At 26.7% G+C, this 18924-nt stretch overlaps 1 protein-coding gene across 6 annotated transcripts in view; it reads left to right on the top strand.

Annotated features, from left to right (window-relative positions):
- Positions 1–18924, top strand: part of LOC107442720 (A-kinase anchor protein 7) — a 66519-nt gene that overhangs the window by 33408 nt on the left and 14187 nt on the right. For 3 of the 6 annotated variants that reach the window (XR_011638217.1, XM_043048031.2, XM_043048029.2), the window contains exon 7: positions 14017–14183. The exons of 1 other annotated variant lie outside the window; for it this stretch is intronic. Coding sequence is in view for 3 of the 5 variants with exons in the window: in XM_043048031.2 (XP_042903965.1) it covers positions 14017–14045 (29 nt within the window). In the remaining 2 variants the exon portion in view is untranslated. Of the gene's footprint in view, positions 1–4119; positions 4361–14016; positions 14184–18924 lie in introns of those variants that run through there. 2 more of the 6 variants (XR_011638218.1, XM_043048030.2) reach the window with 1 other exon arrangement.

The raw sequence follows: 18924 nt of genomic DNA, 5'->3' as shown, positions 1-18924 counted from the left end.
ATCCATGCAATTTACGTATTATTGTCAGTATTTTTAACGCTTATTTTGAGTTATGTGACTTAATAAATGTTTCGCGTAAATTTAACTAAATTAATTTCACTTTAACATAATTTTAACCAAATTGTTAACAATAACATATTTTAAGTTTTTTATTTTTTTTTTTAACTAAGAAGGAAAGATACTATTACGTATTTTAATGTTTACGCTGCACTAATTACACTAAAAAAGATAGCATTTACTTTTTACTTAAAAAAAACTTCTAATTCTTTTCAGACTAAAACAACGGAAAATAGCCGATATTCATGCTTTTTTTTTTAAGAATCCTAGAAAAAGCCTTTCGTTTTTAATTTCACACTTTTTGTAAATTTTTACAATTCAATTTATTACTCAACGAATATGGAGTGCAAATCTTTCTACCTCTTCACAGCAACATACTGGTTTATTTACAAAGTTTCATGTCTCTCAGGAATTTTTTTAATTTTTGGTGCCGAAAAGTTTGTAATATAAAGAATTGGTAGAAGAAAATATTACTCAATACTTACATGATTTTCCAAACCCCTATGGAAAAAACATTTTTTTTTTTTAGTTCAAATTAATAATTAAGAAGTCTACTGCTCTCCTTAAGTCCATGTTTCCAATTGCTTTCTTGAAATTATCTACTCTTCTAGAATGCTTTTGGGTTCATTATTTCTTTTTAAAAATGCGTATTTTTTAGTTTTTAGCTTGAAAAATTTTACTAAAATTTACTTTAACACACACACAAAGTAAAAATATATATATATATATTACCCAAATTTACCATTTGATTTGTTTACTTACAAAAATTACAATTTTTCTAAGTCGTATGTTCGTAAAATTACAATTTTTAATCCAGAAGAGCAATTAACTTAATAACTTTAAATACAGAAAAACATTACATCAAATAAGATTTATTAAGTTTTATTTATTTTACAACTATCATACAATATATTTACAATATATAGATTTACAATTATAACACATCACCACAGATCTGAAACATGTATTCATGACTTCTTCCACCCAACTGTTAGTATCACCTCTTCACTGCAATGTTCCTGGAAAACAAATAACTATTTTTAGCATATGAAAAAAAATATACCGGGCAATAATATTAAATTGTTACAACCAACAGTAGATTTCTAAAACGAAGCTATACTGACTAGATAAAATACAGAGTTAAATAAAAAAATTTTAAAAAAATATTTAAACTGTTTATTTTTTTCAGGGAATTTCTACTAAGTATATATTGATTGAGTACATCCAAATATTTAGATATAAGAAAATCTATTTTACAAATTTTGGTCACATATTACATGACAAAATTACATACATATACAGCACAAATCTGAATTCGAATATTTCATAAATTTCTTTTCATCCTAGCTAAATCTTACATTGAAGCCAACAGTAAGTTATAAACAAAACATACAATTATTTTTCGTGTGGCTTTGAGGAGAACTCCTCCAGACTTTTAGTCCGGAGCTGTCGGCTGCTATGGTAACAAGTGATAGCACATTTCTAATGGGGGAACAATGGAGGAATAAAGGTGTCAATTGGTTTACCCACGCTGACCTAAAATCAAAACAAAACTATTAACAAAACACCCCTATTTGAAATGACTTTTTCTCATAACCGCAGTACTTGCCACAACATGTGCCTGTTGTCAGGTGAAGTTCTCCTAAAAGCTGCCCCATACTTGCTGTTTATTTACCTATCATCAGAATTTTATTTTCCTCTCTCATTTTTTCTTGCTCCTTAGCTGCATTCCTCTTCAGAATATTTTGCAAGAACTTTGTAGTTCAGAAACACAATTCAATTAGTTTCAGTTACGTAATTTTTAATTTCTCATTTATTGAAACAGTAAAAATACTATGCCTTTTAACACTAACAGTATCTTTAATATACAAAAGGAGTAATTTTAACAAATTCAGTAATTTGCTAAACTATATATTATTTAGTTCAAGTGAAGAAATACATTTTACAATTGCCTCTGTTAAAGCTTTTTTAAACAAAAAATGGTTAATTTGAAAATTCTTTAATTTCTGGAAAATCACTGCTAAAACGTAACACTTTACTCCCAAATACAGTAGAAAGCTGTTTGGAGATTTAGAAATTCATTTCCACAATGGAATTCTTAGTATTAACTTCCAGTGTGGGAAAAATAGGTTTTGTGTTCCTTGACCCTAGTGTGTTACTATCAGGTTGCTTGGGGGCAGTAAATACTTAATTTGTTTAAACCATTTTAAAAGGACTGGATGAAAAAATTTCAACAAAAAAAAACTTCACACACAAAACACAGTTTTTGGAGAAATATTTTAATAAATATTTCTTCGAAAAATGTGATTAAATGAAAGGAACACAATGGTGTTAGTTAATTGTTGCAACATGACAGAATGTTTTGAGTAATGTAGTATAACAATTTTGGACTATAGAAACAATTCGGAGGAACAGCTTTAAACTTAAAATTGTTTTAAAAAATCATAATTTTATTCTTGGAACTAATTAGAAATTATTTTTAATGCTGCATATATATATATGAGCAAAACAAAATTACCAACTTTCCACACCCTTGCAAAAAAATAAAATAAAAGATTATTTTGAACAAGTATAGAGCAGATTTATCAAAATTTTTTTAACTTATTTAAAGATGTGAAAACAAATATATATTTTTTTGTCAAACTGTTATTCATATAGTTTGTAGTAGTGATAATTTCCATTGCATGGACTACTTAACTTACAAGATATATAAGTTTTCTGCAATATTAGACATTTAACGTAAATTTTACTTAATAGTTTTTGTTATAAAAAAAAGTTGGAACATAAGTATGCTAAATGTATATAGTAAAATGCAAGAAAATATAATAAATTAATGAAAACTAGTCAGACTAACTCTTTTAGAAAAAAGTAAGCATTTTTTGCAACCTTGATATACACATTGAATCGTGTCTTAAAACATTTTAATCATTAATACTTTAACACGAAATAATAAACACAAAAACATTCACTTGGAAAAATAAGATATTTAAATAAAAGATATTTTCAAACAGTACGAAATCAAAAAATTTTTCATTGAATGTAAGCATAATAATATAGTGCAGAAGTTATTGAAAAAAAAAACTTTATAAAAATAAAGTGATAATATCATAGACAGATATATTATATAAATAGAAAATATTATAGGTGTAGTCATAGATATAAAATCATTGATTAACGTTAACAATATTGAAAGTTCAATTTCTAATATGCGGAATTGTAGAAAACTGCAGATGTACACAAAAAAATAAATATAAACATATATACAATTGGCTTTTTTTAATTAAAACAAGGATAATTTGAAATCTTGTGGCAGAATGTTTTTGAGCTATCTGTGACTAAACTCTCCAGCACTAATATCTAATTGCAAAATACTTTTAATACAAACAAACACATATGTTACTAATTTAAAATGGCAAACACGCTGTGTTAACAAAAAAATAATAATAATGATTTTCTTAATTTAACATGAAATTTTTTTTTTAATATTATGGGTGATATTCTCACATTTTCTTGGTGGGAAAACACACACTTTATTTGCTTCTTCGCATTTTGTAAATAATCATCACAATAAAAAAATATTGAATATCATGAAATCCGTAGTAGTAATTCCCCCCCCCCCAAAAAAAAATATATGATGTAATCACGTAAATTGGACTCCTCAATAGCGTGTTACACTTTGAAATTAGGTTGTAATAAATAATATGGTATAAAAAATATCGGATTTAAAAACTAAGGAAAAATCAACATCTATAACTTCCAAAAATTAAATAGAATTTTTAAAAAAAAATAGATAGCCTTAAAAAATAGATACTCAAATGCACAATTCGAGTTTTCCATATTGTTTAAATATCTCAAGATGGTTAAAAACCAAATGAAAATCAATATCAATAACTGCCGAAAATACTATCGAAACATCATGTCGATTTAGGATACTATCGGTGAAAATTGAGCGTGCCAAAAACTTATTATCCAAATGCATGATTCAAATATTGCATGTTCAAATATTTCTTTAAAAAAGAAAAGTAATATTTTCTTCTTTTCAAGAGAAAAATCTTTCTGCAGGAACTCTGTAAAATTCTGCAACAATGTCGCCGTGACGCTGTGATTCTGCCACGGAGGTTTGAAATACTGAGCAATTTGTATAAATCTTAATTCCCCAAGAATTTCCAATTGATGTTGTTTATTCATTTTGTAATTCATTTGAATGTTTGCCAAATGTTTGGTTTGAGTTACCTCAGCCTTTGAGTGATTCATCAATCTGTATGATCGCTGAAGAATTCATAAAAGCAAAATAGAAGTTTCAGAATTTGTTTGAACTTATCGAGAACTATGAATAAAAAGACTAATTTAATGCAGATAAGACACATATTTTTTAAGTGCCAGTGAGATTAAACATTGGAACAGCAAAAATAGTGGAGGTAAAAACTGTAACAGTTTACCATTCTACTTGATACTAACGATGAAACTTACACCAGAAACTTTTATTATAGACTAGTTGAATAGTGCAAATGCTGATGATTGTGCATCAAATAATTAGGATTCTACAGTATATATTTGCAATGGAAAATATATTTACATATATGATAATTCATTTTCAGAGACAAGTTTTTGAGTACTTTTATTTGTTGTTATTGAAGCATGGGCAGCCTATGTAAACAATTTTAATTACTGTTTTTAATATCAACAAAAATAATCTGAAATAATTTTTAACAGTTGATTTCTTCATGTTTATAATTTCATGAATTTTTTTTAACCTATTTTTAAGTACAAGAAAAAAGGAAACAATTCAAATACAGTTATTTCTTTAGACATACCTAATTCAGGTACCTTTAAATGAGACTTGATGGAGCTTCTTTCTCAAAGCTAGATCTTTTCCAAAGATCTTCCTCAGAAGTACATCAATAGATTATGAAAAAGAAAATTCATTCAGTTAATACGATTAAAAACATAGAAATTATTCAAACCTGCTTTGTTTATACAGGCACATTTATTATTCAGAACTGGAGAGGTAAGGAGTAATGGTTTGACAGAATGTTAGCTAAAAAAAATGGTGAAATGCAGAATATATTTTTATAGCAATATTTTTTTTTAAAAAAAATTCATTAATAAATATTTTTTATGAATACATAAGTTTATTTATAATTGGAAATTACTCCATGCATATCTATATTAGTGGAATGGGCTAAGGAGAAAACAAAAAATTAAACAAGAAATACTTGTAAAAAAAACTAAAGTTATAAAGTAAAACAGAAAGAGAAAAAAAAATTATTATAATTGTTACAACAAAACTTCTATGCTAAGAATAATATTTTCTGCAAAGCAGTATCCATAAAGCAGCATTAACTAAAATATAATCTATTAGAAATATATTATTAAAATGCTGTGTTATCTTAAAAACACTAAAAAAAACAAAAGATTATATACAAATGTAAAACAAAAAAATCTATTTCAATTCTCAAAATAAAATTTTAAAGCTTTACGTCTCAGCTTTCCAATTATCATATTTTCCAGATAAGAATAAAGTCAATAGAAACATTCTTAATTACTGTGTCATACAGTTAATAAAAACAAAATTTTTCAGAAATATAAAAAGCTAGATAAAAACCAAGACAAAAATTGTTTAAAAGAAAAATTTAGCAATAAAAATTTCAATTGAATTTTTTCACCTAGCAGAGGTCTATCTAGGTTTTTCTGAGAGATACCTATTTTGTGAAAATTTAGACATAATTTGTAAAAAATTAAAAACTATATTAAAAAAACAACGCAAAAACATGGATTTATTGTTTCTTAAGGAATACAAAAATAAAATTATAAGAAAAAGTATTTTGTGAAACTACTGTTTTTCCTTAAGTTGAATTTGTGAAGGTACTGCTAAACGGTATTAAATTCGGCGTAGACAGACCCCTGCCTAAGGCATATTTTTAGAATACAGTGACTATAAAAAAATAAAAAAGTTTTAAACAGCAATGTAAATTGAAATAAAAGCTTGAATAAGAATAATTCCAAAGATAATTTAATATTGAAAAGTACTGCAATTATTTTCCATATCGTTTTAACTGATAAATTTCAAAAACTGTTTCAAAAATAAGAAAAAAAATTTCCAGTAAATGTTCAACTGGATGTTTTTTTTTTAAAGATATCATGTTGCAAAATAAATAGTCAAAAAACTATTTTGTCCATGTGAGATTTTCTCTTGCAAAAGCTTGTTAAGATGATACTTCCACGACATTTTGGCTGAAGAACCATCTGCTATAGACTCTTGTAAAATTTACACCAATCAAGTGTGTTTAACCCTTGGTTCTTTAAAAAGGTAAAGTTAAAAGAAACTGCCATGAATCACAACTGCCACTACTCAACTTTTTTAAAAATGCAACAACTAATAGTTTTTATACTTTATAAGACAATAGTAGGTAAGTAGATAAGACAGCTCAAATTAATAACAATATGATAGGACTGTTTCACACATAAAACTTGTCTCGTCTCATTTGCCAATAAAAATGCCATCTCGTACTGAGTAGGCAAAACAGTAAGAAAAATGTGCGTATCATGATCTGCCGGTGAATAATCACTATATCTTCTATGCAACTTCCATGCAGCAACCAGGAGGAACTAAAAAAAATTAACGGACTAAAATTAACTTTTTAAAAAATTCTTTCAAAAAGTTAGCAGTTGGAAATCTATTTGGTGCCTAGGCGATAGCAGTTGGCATAACTGCTCACTATACAGAAGTAACCGTAATAGGGAATTAAAAGTTAAATGAGTATTTCTATGTTGTTACCTATGGCTAAATATTCATAAACTTCCAGCGGTCCACGAAAAATTAAGAAAATATCTCAAAATGGGAGTAACTCAAAGAATATAAGTTGTAGTAACTCTCAGGAAAACTTCTACATACTTCTTTTTAAATTTTTGCAAAGTACAAAATCTTTTTTTTTTTTTTGCTTTAACATTTTTAGTTGGCACAATCTAGTTCAAATAGGGAAACATCCCCTTTTATTTGATTCATAAAATCAGGGGAGATCTCTATAAAATGAACAATGGCAGAATAATCAGCACGTCTTGACAGCTTCTGGTATCAGAGAAACTGAAAGAAAGAAAAAAAATTACAGAAAGGGACCACCTCAAAAGATATAACTCGTAACCATTTGGCAAACATTCATGTTTTTTTTTTGTTTTTTTTTTAAATTTCAAGTTTATATCTATTTGGTAGCTTGGCTATTGTAGTTAGTGCGACAGATTAAGATACTGAAATATCCCCTAAAATTAGTGAAACAGTAAAATTTACATTATAAATCTAGCTAAAATTCTTTTCTACTTCGGAAAATTTGTTTATCATCACCTGTGGCAGAATAATCAAGTCTTGGTAACAAGGCCGGATTAACCATTAAGCACACTAAGCACGTGCTTAGGGCACCAGAAGATTGAGGGGCACCACAAAGCCTAACTAAATGTTCGCAGTACATATTTTATTTATTTATTTTTTTTGTTGAAACATTGATAATAAATTTATTATTTTGAGCTTCCTTTTTAAGAGTAGATAACAACCATTTCTAAGTATGAAATTTCACATAATAAAAGAAGGAAAAAAACGAAAGATGTTTTGTATCAAAAATTTTCGGTCTTATAATGAAATTAGGTAGTGAATTTCTATGCGATAAAAGCTCTATTTATTTATCCATTACAATGATTCCATAACATACTGCTACGATTCATGTTTACAGAATATTTTTCACAGTTGTAGCAAGTTAATACTCCGGCAATTTGATATTTTCATCAAAAAAAAAAATTTGATTTACAAAATTTTGATGCAATGGTTTGATGATGTAAAAAATTTGATTTTTGATGCGAAAAAAAAATCTATGTTGTGCATGTTTCTGTTTATACTACATAAAATATTTTCTTATACTATATTTTTAATTATATTCTCATGGCAACTGGAAAAGAAGTCATCAAATTACGTAAAGGTTGTGTTGCAAAAATTTTCGTCAAATAATTTTTTTTATTCACTAAATTAAGAAAAAGGAGCTGTGTTTAAGTATCATTTTTCGAAATTTCTTTGTGGAAGAGAGGTTAAATTTGCGAAAAGTATGACCACACACTTCGCATCACTTATAATTTTTTTTATCTATATATATCGAAATTAGATTTTAAGATTTAAAATATATACTACGTAATATGAATGCAAGCAGCTAGTTTTTGAATAAGGAAAGAATTATAGGTTCCTTTGTCCTTAGAGTCTTGTATAAATACAAATGTTATAAAAGTTGAGCACAAAAGATGTGTGAATTCTCAATGTGAACCGGATGTTCGTTGACGCTGAAAAATACGTTAAGAAGAATACCCATTAAAACTAATTTAATTTNTTCCCTGTCAAAAATATTTTTTTAAAATTATTTATTATTAATAGTCGGAATAATTTTGAATTCAAAAATATACAAATTGTTGCATAATTTTAAAGAATATTAGTTTAAATAGTAAAATACAAAATTTGAACAAAATCTGTCGAAAGGTTCTTGAGAAATTAAATGTTAAATATATAACTTTTTTAAAATTGAAAGGTTTATTTGATTGATTTAGTACAGATTAAATTTTGTCATTTAAAATGACATTTTTTAAATTTTCAATTTAAAGTTCTTTCGACTATTCTCTTAATATATAAAATGATTAATACTTCTTACAAATTATTTTTGACAAGGAACTATTTTTAGGTAAATGAATTTTTTTATTATGGTGTGCTAAAATTTTTTAGTTCGTTTGAAAAATTCTCGAGATATGATCATTAATTTCGAGAGTCAAGAATTCGAATCAATTGAAAAAAAAGGTATGCTTTTTTTAGAAAAAGTACGTGTCTGTTTTTCTAATTTAAAGTATTTTGAGTCTTAGTAAATAAAAGTTCATACTTTCGATCATAAGTTATTCAAAGTGTTTGCTTTTTTGCACATACCCACAAACATAAGTTATTTGTTTAATATTAATTGAAAAGTTTTCAATTGATTATAATATTTTTAAAAAAAATTGATTTAATTTGAATAAATATTTTTTTTTACAAAAAAAAATTTGATTTTATATTTTGAATTAACACGTGACTTAGTACTAGATATATTTTTTATTGTTAGAGGGGGGAGGGCACCAAAATATTTTCAGTGCTTAGGGCCTCAAGAGGTCTTAATCCGGCCCTGCCTGGTAACTTCCAGTGGCTATCATCACACTGAAAAAAAAACATGGGAAGAAACTCAAAGGGTATATCTTGTAGCCACTACCCCCTGGAAAACCTCTACAGGTTTTCTTTTTTAAATGTATGCAAGTTTGAAATCCACAATAGTAGGTGCAACACATCACAGAAGGAAAATATCCCCTCTACTCATATTTTGACGTGTAAAGTCAACCATGATATATTTAAGTATTATCTTCAGAATAATGCTTATAATTGTTACTTTTTGTTAATTGTTATTTATTATAGCAACAAAATTTGCCAGGTGAATAAAATAATGCAGCATTAATTTAATAATTAAAGCTTTAAAACGGAAATTTTCTTTACATAAGATCGCAACTAGTTNTTTAACTCAGTATTTCAGATTAATATTCCTTGATTAAGCTTAGGTACCATCAGAAAACTTTCCAAAAATTCATGATTTTATTAAAAATATCTTAACTGCATAACAATCGTATATAACGGGTCTGTATTTCGTCTCTTTACATTAAGCACAGTAAATGAGATTCAACAAATTCTCTTGCTTTTTTCCAAAATCGTTACGTTTTGTCATAGTTTGTTAAACTTCGCAAATGATAGGCTTATAATATTTGTGTTTATTTCAAGCAGAATTAACTACAATAATCATTTACTTTCTTTGATAGTGAAGTATTATAATGAATTAACATGCTAAATAGTAATAATTAAAGTAAGGAATAAAAGAACTTACCATTGAATTCGGCGTATGTAAGTACACAATCTGCAAACACGTGTGCAACAGATTATAAATAAAAGCTAACTAGCGTCGTCTAGTGTAGGGGTAGCAATCCTTGTGTTGAAGTTGTGAAAAGTTGAAACTCAGTATCGTTTAATCCACTTCTAAAACGAAAACTCAAATAACTGAAAGCAATGTGGAACATTACTTTTGAACCTATATTGTGAATCAATTTTTTCTCATCTATTTTTGATTTTTCTTATTATTAATCTAATTGAACCTGGAATAAAATGCTACATTGTAGAATAACTTTCATATAATATTTTTAAAAAAGTTAAATAAAACTGTCAAGCCTTTTTTAAAAAATTATTACTATTTTATCTCGTGACTTAAAGAAAAATGGAATTATATTGTTATGTTGTGTTATTTTCATTCATATAATAGTATTTTATTTTCATATAATAGTATTTTATTTTCATAAATAGTATTTTATTTTAACTAGTATAATATTATTTGTAGCTTGTACATAAAAAAACCCAGTTTTAATGCTTTTTATAATTTTTATGCATTTATGAATTGCATAAAACAGTATGCTGTTTTATGCAATTCATAAAAATTGCAATTTAACAATATGCTCTGGAAATGTAAAATTATTATAACAATAATTTATTATTAAAAGGAAAACATGAATAAATATTATAAATCAAGATCACTGCTTCGGAAGACATACAAGATTATTTAAAATACATGATTATTTATTTTAAAACTTTACACCTAACCAGTAACCTCATTTCCAATCAAAGATTTGATCGGTAGAAATTAGAGGATCATACTATAGTAATTTAACTAAATGAGACATTAACTATGTTATATTTTAAAACTGTAAAACTAAAAATGTGCATTGATTTTTTTTGTGCATCATATAGGCTGATCAATGAACCATAAATTGTAGTATTTCCATTTAATCCCAAAATGAGAGTAAGAAAGATATTGTAGAATACATTCTACGTTAGGTCTTCCATCAAATCAAAAAGATTTAATCTAACTGCATCCACCAATGTAAAAGTTTTATCGATTAACATAAAATGGGATCAACATGTACATTTATTTATCTCTGGTTAATTTTAATTATTATATCATGATTACATGTTATTTCTCAAATTTCGTGTTTATTTTTCGTTTTTCTTGTCTGCGTGGGTGAAGATTTTACATACATTAATTGGCATGCATAAAGGCATGGTCTCATGATTTAAGTATCATTTTTATTTTTTAGTTGGTGATGAAAAAAATTCATAAAATATTTATTACATAAGAAAATACACATTTAAATAAAAAGCACATTTTAAATTACGATTTCATTTGAAAAAATAAAAAAGAGGTAATATAATGGATTTGAAAACTTGATTATAACAAAAAGGGTAAAAAAGGGCGTCGAGTTGTTAACATTCCACGTGGATCAAGTTATTTTTTTCATATAATATATTAAAAATTTTATATTTAATTTTAGCTGGAAGGATCCATATTCGTTGAAGGATCCGTTTCCCTCTTCAGTGCTTTAGATTAAAAAAAAGGTAGATTTTTATGAATCTGTGTTTTCGCTTGCTGATATTTGTCTTCATTTTAAAAGCAATGTATGTATATATGAAAGAGATTTTGTGGAAATTGTATTCCCAGATAACACAGTGTAAACAGATAATGTGTCAATGAATTAATGAAGGTAGGAGTTTTAGTTACGTCACACTAGAGCTGTACGTTAGGCTTATCATCCATTTAGACCTAAATCTGATGGGGTAGGAAATTTTCTCCAGATCCCTGTACATTTGGTACAGCAATGCGACTGACCACGGGCCTCTCGATTCCACAGATTTTAATAGCACATATATCGCATGTACTCGGCGGTGTCGAGGATCGAGCACCGCCCCCGTCAAGGACTAGAATGGCCCTTAAAACCCCTATTAACCCGGAACTAAGCTTAAATGAAAATATCTTGGTCAAAAAAACATAGAAAAAAATTTGTCGCACTAATGTCAAAATATGAAAAGACAAATATTTAATTCCTCGCTTTTTTTTTTAAAGGTGGGTTTGTTTTTTTAGGGTCTATGTAATAGCATTGCAAAATTTAGGTCTTAACTACAATTTTTGAGGAACTTTCGCTTTCCCTAACTTAAATCTTTTTCTTTTTTACTTATGTGATCTAAATAATTAAAAACAATTTATTTAGCTTCATTAACTATTTAAAACCCTCCAAGCATTGTGTCCCTAGGTAAATTCCCTGTTATGTAACATTATTGACCTATATGGGAAAAAAAAACATGCTATTCAATGCAAGAAAGCCTAAAACTGACAGTTCGGAAAAAGAAACCGAACTAACGCTCAAACTACTTTTAAAAGTACTTCAATTTCACATACACAAAAACTCACTCATAAATAATATTTTGCAAAGAAATAAAGAATTATCATGACTTGCTCCTATTAAAAAAAAAAAATCCTGACAATAAAACAAAACTTACAATTATTATTTATATTTTATGCTATTTTATATTTTATAAATTTATATTATTTTTTACTATATATGATTTTCATAAATAATTTACTTACTGCAATTATTATTTTATAATTAAACAATTTCTAGATTATAAAATTCAAGATTCAAAGCAAAATTTAATAAATTTGTAAAAACGTTGTTGTGTGTAAAAACGTCTTTTAATAACAACCAATATTTTAAAACTTCCCACACTAAATTTTATTACGAAAACTAATTATGAGAATTATCTTTTTACCCGTCTTTTAATACGTATGTTTTTTTTTCAGTGATAAATATTATATACATTAAAGAATCAAGATTGATAAATTTTAAAATACTTTAATTCTATTTTTACAATTTATGAAGTTTTTGGAAGGAAAAAAAAATAAATCAGTATTTTAAAATAAAGTAAATGTCTCTTTCATGCAGTAAGAGCATGGAATTTAAAAGTAGACACATTTCTTAGTAATTATTTTGAAGAAACTTATAAACGGTAAGCGATAATTGAAGGTAAAAAATTAATAAATAAATGTTAACAAAATGAACCAAAAATAATCGTTTCTATTTCATGTTGATTGAAGTAGAAAAAAAAATTATTATAATATTAAAATTATTTTTTATAAACTCGTATGGTGAGCAATAATTGCAATATAAAAAAAATAATGAATCAATTTTTACATAATAACAAAAAAAAAATTTTTTTAATTTATGATCTTTGAATAAAAATAATTACAAGTATTCATATATTATCATCCCACTCTAGATAGGATCTAACCTAGGACGTCGTACCCTTGAGGCGAAGGCTTTAACCACTACACCACGACTCTTGTTCTAGACAGAGATAACTTAAATTTAAGTAATGTGTTTCTACATTGTTATGTTCGTTGCGTGTCAAGTTGTAGCAAATTTTTAAAGAACTAAAATTCATATTTCCCTTGTCAGTTACTGATAATGAGCCGACTCAATATTATCAACAAACAAATATTTATAACCAATTTAATGAAACAAAAATAACTATAAGTATTTAAAAATTAAATATAAATTGAAATAAAAATCTACAATGTTCAGTTTATTCAAATTCAAGAGAAACGTAAAAGATTCTCTTTCTTGGGCTCTCACAGGTTCACCCATTTTGTTTGAAACATTTGTACCATTAAATTTACGTTTATAATCCCAAAAAATTTACGTAAATATAACTATGCAACAAAACGTAAATTTTTCGTTAAAATAACGACTTTAAAAAACGGTAAAAAAAATGGGTAAAAAGTGCACATTAAAATAACGTATTTTTAGTACGTATTTTTTATTATGTATAATTTTCGATTCATATAAGATTTTATTATGAAACAATTTCTAGATTATAAAATTCAAGATTCAAAACAAAATTTAATAAATTTTTTTGTGTGTAAAAACGTTTTTTAATAACAAGAAATATTTAAAAACTTCCTACACTAAAGTTTATTACGAAAACTAATTGTGAGAATTCCTTTTAATTTGTCTTTTGATACGTATGCTTTTTTTCTCTTTCAGTAATGAATATATATACAACATTAAAGTAGCAAGATTGATACATTTTTCAAAATACTTGAATTTTATTTTTACTATTTGTGAAGTTTTTGCAAGAAAAAAAACATTTAAATCATGATTTTAAAATAAAGTAAATGTTTCTTTCATTGCAGTAAGAACATGTAGACAAATTTCTTAGTAATTATTATAATTAATTTTTACATAATTAAAAAAAATAGTTTTTTAATTTATTATCTTTGAATAAAAAAATTGCAAGTTCCGCAAATTAACATTCCACTCCAGAGTAGGACCGAACCTAAGACAATGTACCTTTGCGGCGAACGCTCTAACCACTACACCACGACTCTTGTACCTGACAAAGATAATTTAAATCATGTGTTTTTACGTTATTATGTTCGTTGCATGTCAAGTTGTTACAAATTTTTACTTTTTATTTAGTATTCTGATAATTTAGATTTAAATCATGTGTTTCTGCGTTACTTTGTTCGTTACATGTCAAGTTGTAACAAATTTTTACTTTATTCAGTATTTTGGAACTTCTTTAATTTCATCTTAGTTTAGTTTCATAAGAATTAAGACTCATAGTTTCCTTGTCAGTTACTGACAATGATCAGACTCAATATTATCAACAAACAAATATTTATCTCCAGTTTAAAAAACAAAATAATTATAAGTAATTAAAAGTAGAATATAAATTGTAATAAAAATCTACACTGTTCAGTTTATTCAAATTTAAGAGAGACGTAAAATAATATCCTTCTTCGGCACTCACATCTTTTATTTAGAAAAATTTTTACTACTAAATTTACGTTTATAATCCCAAAAAATTAACGTAAATATAACTATGCAACAAAACGTCACTTTTTCGTTAATAAAACGTTTTTAAAAAACGGTCCAAAAATGGGTAAAATGTACACGTTAAAATAACGTATTTTTAACGAAATATTTAAAGGGAAAATTTATAACGTTAAAATACCATCACGTTAAAATCGTTTTAACAAATGAGGAAATGGTAAAAATCATCACGTGAAATTAATGTAATTTTAACGCAAGCCCGAAACCTTATAACGTACGAACGTATTTTTAACGTTTATTTGCCCCTTATGCTGCATGGGTATATATATATGGGTCATTCTCACTGAAAAGGTATAAATAGACTAAAAAATTTTCTTAAATTAAAGTAATTAAAAAAATGTTAAAAATTACATAAATGCCTTTATTTATTTTTGTTATATGTCCTTATAATAATGGTCAAGTTTTCTATTTTATTTTTTACAAGATTTAAAATGTTCTAAATTCTGTCTTGTCCACAGAGGAGATGTAATAGTCAACGGAGGAAGACATTTTATGTTATAGAATATAAATTGTCAATGAAGACTAATTCATTAATTCTTGGGTACAATTGATACGAGTTTAACATTAATAAGTAAATAATAAAATATTTTGGATAGAGCTACCTCCGATTAATCATGCTGTTATGAAAGGAAAAATGCATTTTTAAACTAGGTGTACAATTTTTTAAGTAACTCTTACTGAACATTAATAAATTGAAATGTAATGACTCTTGAAATGAAAATTCAGACTCTACATGAAAGTAATTTATGTTTTCCAAACAAAAAAAAAGGTATTTTTCTTAATAAATGTTAAAAAATATAAAGATTACTAACATAATTTTTTAAAAAGCTGAATTTCTTTCATTTCAAAACTGTAATGACATCTAAGGTCCAAAACAGGTTGTTTGAGAATATGAACAATGTCATCAACGTCAACAACAGAAATATCATCTTCGGCAAGAAACACAAACTTGTTTTTTCCTGCTGATCTTCCCATAAATTTGATGGTATGCTCACCTGATACAATTAAACACTATGTAGTATTTTATGTTTTTTTTTTCCCCTATAAACTCTACTTTAACATAATCGTTGGTTTGGGGTTTTTTCAACTTGTTGATTAATTCTTCTTCACTCTCTAAAATTTCCTTGTCATTTTCAGAATATGCATCATTAAAAAAGAATTTGTTGGCATTTTATCTCGTAGAATTAGTCCCAAATGGTAATGCTTACATTGATCACTTTGGCCACTTAAGCAGGTGCTTGAAATCTGCTTATTTTTTTTATATCTTTCAAGTCTAGTATTTAGTTTTTTTGTTTTTCTCTTCTAATTCTTCTATCTTCTTTTTTAATTTATAATGATTTTTTCATACTAATCTTTTTTCTCTTAAAATTCCAGAATTATTTTCTTTCACAATGTTACTCTTATTCAATAGCGAAGATGAGCTCGGAGTTGTATCTATGATTTATCCTTCAGGTTCTTCCAAACGTTTTCTTTGTTTACGATATTTCCTTGCTTTTTCTTTCCAAACTTTTCTTATTTTTCTCTTTTCACATTCATTCATTTCTTGAACACTTTTAATTTTTCCACAGGCTTTTCTTTGGTGGTAATGCTCTCTCTCTCTTTTTTTCACTTTCTTTAAACAATATAGGATTTTCTTTTAATTTCTGTCTAGCTTGTCTCATGCTAAGTTTTTTCTGTTCCCTTCTCTTTTGGATTTTAGCATTTGACTGCTTTCTTTTTTTACATTTTGGTTTTGCCATTTTTTCCTAAAATTTGTAGAGAAAAAAACTTCTAAACATCACAGAAATTATTTAGAAAAATTGCCAATATTTACTTCTCCGATTAGAAAAAGTTAAACTTAATTGATTTTCTTTAAAAAATACAAACAAATAAACACATTTGTTCCATTTAAAAAAAAAATCAATTAAAAGAAAAGAGATTTTTAATTAATAAAAATGTATTATGATTATCTAACACATTGTCTCTTCCATTGACTGTGTCATCTCCTCTGTGGACTTGTTATGTCCACGGAGGAGACAAAAACTAGTTCTTGAATTTTACTGATTTTTGATTTTAAAGTTACAAAAATGGCTCAGTTCTTTTTATTAAGTATACTATTTTTGCAATCTGAAATTTATACATCAAATATAAAGTAATTTTCTCTTACCTTCTTTATGATGACCACGGAGTATACATTGAGAACTTTACCAAACCTCAGTTGAACACAACAATCGAAAATGACACCAAAAAGAACTGATAGTTAACACTAGAAAATAGAATGGTTACCTTTCCCACCGGCTGTCTTTTAGGGATTTCACATATGCTGCCCTCTATTGCATATTTACTGAACTATATTAATTGTCCATCGAGGGAGACTTCATTTTTGATGGACTAAGTTTACTAGTCATTTATTTTATTTAAAAAAAAAATTTTTTTTAAATATTAACTGAAAAACTACTATAAACATTTAACTAGTTAAAACTACAAAAATCATTAAAATAATATTTAAATTGTTTAACAGACATTAAAAATTATTTTGTGTCACATAGGGACGTCCACGGAGAGGATTTTGAAGTTATGTTTATTAAAAAATAAGAATGAAATATTAAATACATTTAGCAGAAATACATATGATTGATTAGTTAGAACTTTACGAAAAATGATGAAGAAAAATATTAAGAAATCTGCTGTATTTCCTAATATTTATTACTAAGGGACTAAAAAAATCTCCTTTTTGTGAGAATGACCCATATATACACACACAGTGGAACCCCAATTTTCCATCAGACTAGCATTAAAAAATACACAGAATTAAAAATGTAAGCATATTGTTCAAAAATTGTCACTTACATGATGACACTTAGAAAAATGTGTAATCTTTACTTGTTTTTTGTTGTAAGATCCAATTTCAACAATTGCAAATTTGATTTTTCATTTACATTTGCAAATATATATTATAACAGAATTATTTTGCTTTGAAATTCTTGATCAGTTGTGGGTATATCCAATATTATTCATTGGTTTTTATCACTATCATCAGGAGCAGGCAGTAAATCAGATATTGAAGGAATTGAAATGCAATTTGGGAGGTATGTTGCAGTCAATATGCACGTTATCGACTTCGATATTTTATGGACCTTCATCCCAGTAATTTTATTCTGAAGAGTCAATGTTTTTGTTGGATACCGAGAAGGCAGCTTTATTAAACCCATTTGAAATGCATTTCAGTCGACACTCTCTAACGCTGTAGAAATCTGATTCAGAAATTCTGGAATATTTATTTTTGCCTTCGAAGCATCTTGCTAGTCTCTGAAAACAAGAAAAAGAAATAATAACCTAACCAGTTGTTTAATGTTACATTCCTTAAATGATTGAATTATTCTAAGATTCAAGGATTGAAGTTAAATGAAAAGAATTCTCAAAAATTTTACATTTTAAACTCCTATACTTCCTTTAATCACCCTTTCTGTGCTTTTGCCCATCCCAGTTACTTTTCTAATTTTGACTCAAAGGGGAAAACCCGTCTCACAAAACAAAAGGACAATGTAATAGAATAGAATGAATTTCAGAACAGCTAATAACAAGTATATGCTTCAAAAAAATGAAAAAAAGAAAAAACTCTGAAAAAGTTTGCACAAGCTTTGTAGAAAAAAAATGGATTTGAACTACTAAACATAGAAAGTAGAATTTTCTAAAAATGCATATCGTAAAATTCGGAATAATTTATATTATCGGTATTGGCAATTTTCACAGACTAGCAAAAAGCGACGAAGGAAGCAGGATTACCTACGAAGCGTATAAAGTAAAACCAGGGTACCACTGCATATATTTATGAAACATAAAAATCTTTAACTGATATTTTTATGTTATTTCTTTTTCTTAATTTATTATTTAGTTCCAACTATCAAATTTTATTTCATTAGAAAAAATATCTCCTTTACGAAAACCTCATATTCAGGGGCGTACACAAGGTGGGGGGGTTTAGGGGTTTAAACCCCCCCCTTGAGCTCAGACAAAGTGAATTTACAAAATAATACAGACAAAAATAAAAATTTTAGTCGAAATTATGCGGGTTAT

The sequence above is a fragment of the Parasteatoda tepidariorum genome, chromosome X1 (assembly GCF_043381705.1).
Source record: "Parasteatoda tepidariorum isolate YZ-2023 chromosome X1, CAS_Ptep_4.0, whole genome shotgun sequence".
NCBI lineage: Eukaryota > Metazoa > Arthropoda > Arachnida > Araneae > Theridiidae > Parasteatoda > Parasteatoda tepidariorum.
This window is presented reverse-complemented; position numbering and strand designations above follow the sequence as displayed.